General features: G+C 51.2%; 1 protein-coding gene across 1 annotated transcript in view; it reads left to right on the forward strand.

The window, feature by feature from the left end:
- Positions 1 to 2,629, forward strand: part of LOC105509274 (golgin subfamily A member 6A-like) — an 11,573-nt gene that overhangs the window by 2,467 nt on the left and 6,477 nt on the right. The window contains exons 3-7 of the mRNA XM_011938448.1: positions 587 to 667; positions 1,525 to 1,563; positions 1,829 to 1,879; positions 1,980 to 2,061; positions 2,158 to 2,264. Coding sequence (XP_011793838.1) covers positions 587 to 667; positions 1,525 to 1,563; positions 1,829 to 1,879; positions 1,980 to 2,061; positions 2,158 to 2,264 — 360 coding nt within the window. The remainder of the gene's footprint in view (positions 1 to 586; positions 668 to 1,524; positions 1,564 to 1,828; positions 1,880 to 1,979; positions 2,062 to 2,157; positions 2,265 to 2,629) is intronic.

Raw genomic sequence — 2,629 nt, forward strand, 5'->3', positions numbered from 1 at the left:
TTTTTGAGACAGAGTGTCACTGTGTCACCCAGACTGGAGTGCAGTGGTGCAATCTCGGCTCACTACAACATCTGCCTCCCAGGTTCAAGTGATTCTCTTGCCTTAGCCTCCTTAGTAACCGGGATTACAGGCACCTGTCACCACGCCAGGCTAATCTTTGTATTTTTATTAGAGATGTGGTTTAACCATGTCGGCCATGCTGGTCTTGAACTCCTGACCTCCAGTGATCCACCCGCCTCAGCCTCCCAAAGTGCTGGGACTACATTTGTGAGCCACTGTGCCCGGCCCCTTTGCTGTTTTTATACTTTCTCTATATCCATAACTGTTTCTCTGTCAGTTTTTTTTTTTTTAATTTCTCTTTTTTATTACTCCTGTGTCATCTGCTACCCTGAAGGATCTGGAGGTAAGAGGCCCTGAGTCAATGTGCAGTGACCCTGCAGGCCAGCCCTCCAACCTCCTCTCACAGTGTGGGCTGGGTGCCCCTCTGCCAGCTGAGACAGCCCACACATACCAGAGCTCTAATGATTGTTCTCTCTACCTCTTCCCACAATCCTCCTCCAACTCCTCCTCTCTGCATGTGCCTCAGAGCCGGAACCAAGAACTGGAAGTAGCCCTGGACTCAAGCTCCGCAACAATCAGTCAACTCTATGAAAACATAGAATCACTGGTAAGAGTCCAGTGGGGTCCTGTGATTCCACACTGCCAATCCAGGGCTTTAGATTCCCCTTGGGGCTCTGAAGAAAGGGGCTGGGTCCCCTGGTGCCAAAGGCAAATGGGGAGCTGGAGCACCGAGGCCTCACCTGGAGGGACCCCAGAGCAAGGAGCACGCAGCATGGCTCTTCTGTCACTGCCTTCTTTGCCAACTCTCTCTTCTGCAGACACCCCTGCTCCAGTCCTTGCCACACACGCCCTGGGGTTGTCACCTCTTAGGGAAGCACTAGCCTGATGGTTTCTCAGGGACCCTGTATTTCTGTCACAACTCAGTCCCTAATTTGCTCTTTGAGTCTGCACAAGCCACCTCTCCTCCTTGCGCTGGTGTTTCCGAAGGAGGTAGAGCATCAAAGGTCTCGGTTAGCTCTGAGAGTCTGAGATTTAAAGGCTCCTAGAATGTAAACTGAGGGCCAAGGGCTCCTGTCTGTCCTTTTCCATTCTGTATCTGCTGTGAAGAACTGTACCTGGCTTGAATGTGCTCAGTAAATGTTTGTTGAATGAACGTACCTTTCTCAATCACAAGCTGGCAGAAGGGTAGTCCTTTCTCAGACTCTGTCTCTAGAGGTTTATGTTACTGTCCTTTCAAGAGAATCCAGATTCAGACTTTGAGTTCTGTGGCTGTGGGCAAAAACCAACAAAGACCCAAATCCTCTGTCCTTGCGAACTTGAGGAGAGTTGACCAGTTCGTGTTGCCATTGGGTCTGAGAACGTTGTCTTTAAAATTCCTTCCTGGCCCTTGCCTACCACTTCCTGGTCTGGGGAATAGAGTTGAGAGGGCCACCCTCAGTCACCTGAATTTGACTGTCCCCACAGAAACAACAGAAGGAACAAGTGGAGCATCTGCTGGAAGAAGTAATGTGATTTCTTTGTTTGCTCACAACATGACTGCTGGGTTTGGGGGGCACTCACTTGTAGAGGCACCAGTCTCATCTCGCCCACTCCCAGCCTGGGGAAGAAGGCACATCCCTCAGATTCCACCACATCCCCACAGGGTCCCTGATAACCTGGTCCCATGGGTGGGCCTGTCCTGGGGCATCGGTGGCATGCTGGAGGCATGTCTCTTGCTGTGCCATCTCTGCCTCCCCATGGTAAGAGCTCTGTCTTCCTCTTCCTATAGGAAAAGAAAGCAAACAATGAAATACGCAAAGCACAAATGGAGCAGTTAGAGGTGAGTGGAAAGTGGGGAGTTTTCTCCTGTCCTCCGGAGAATGTTTCTTTCCTTCTCTTTCAGCACTTGCTTGGCTTTTCTCCCAAACATTCAATTTCAGACAATCAACATCCTCACGCTAGAAAAGGCAGACTTGAAGACCACCCTTTACCATACTAAACGTGCCGCCAGACACTTCGAAGGTGGGAATCAGGGCACCCCATCATCCTTCAACCTGGCACTTTGACAGGTCTTTAGGGGGAGTCCTTTGGGTCCCATCTCAACCTCTGTCATTACAGAAGAGTCCAAGGATCTTGCTGGCCGCCTGCAATACTCCTTACAGTGTATTCAAGAATTGGAGCGGGCTCTCACTGCTGTGTCTACACAACAGCAGGAAGAGGACAGGGTGAGTCCAACCAACTGCCCCATGCCCTGGCAGCCCGGCTTCCCAGATGGAGGAGAGAGTGTAAAGGTCCCTTCTGTAGGATGCAGTGTCCTGCCCAGAAGGCAGCATGCTCATTTCTAGCTGCTATTGTGTGTGGTTGTTAGAGACAGCCTGGGGCTGAGTCAGCTGCCTGGGTGAGTTGAGGGACACTGTGGGGAGTGAGCACTGCACACACAGCTTGAAGGCCAAGTGCCTGCCCTGCCCTTACCTGGCTGTGGCCTTGGCCAAATCCTAGGTGGGGTATTGGGTACTTGTACTGTGAAGGTACAGAAGAGTACCTTTAGTAGGTTACCATTTCTGTAGAGAGAGGAAAGGGGTGTGTGTGT

This window comes from Colobus angolensis, unplaced genomic scaffold (genome assembly GCF_000951035.1).
Source record: "Colobus angolensis palliatus isolate OR3802 unplaced genomic scaffold, Cang.pa_1.0 Scaffold172, whole genome shotgun sequence".
NCBI classification, from domain to species: domain Eukaryota; kingdom Metazoa; phylum Chordata; class Mammalia; order Primates; family Cercopithecidae; genus Colobus; species Colobus angolensis.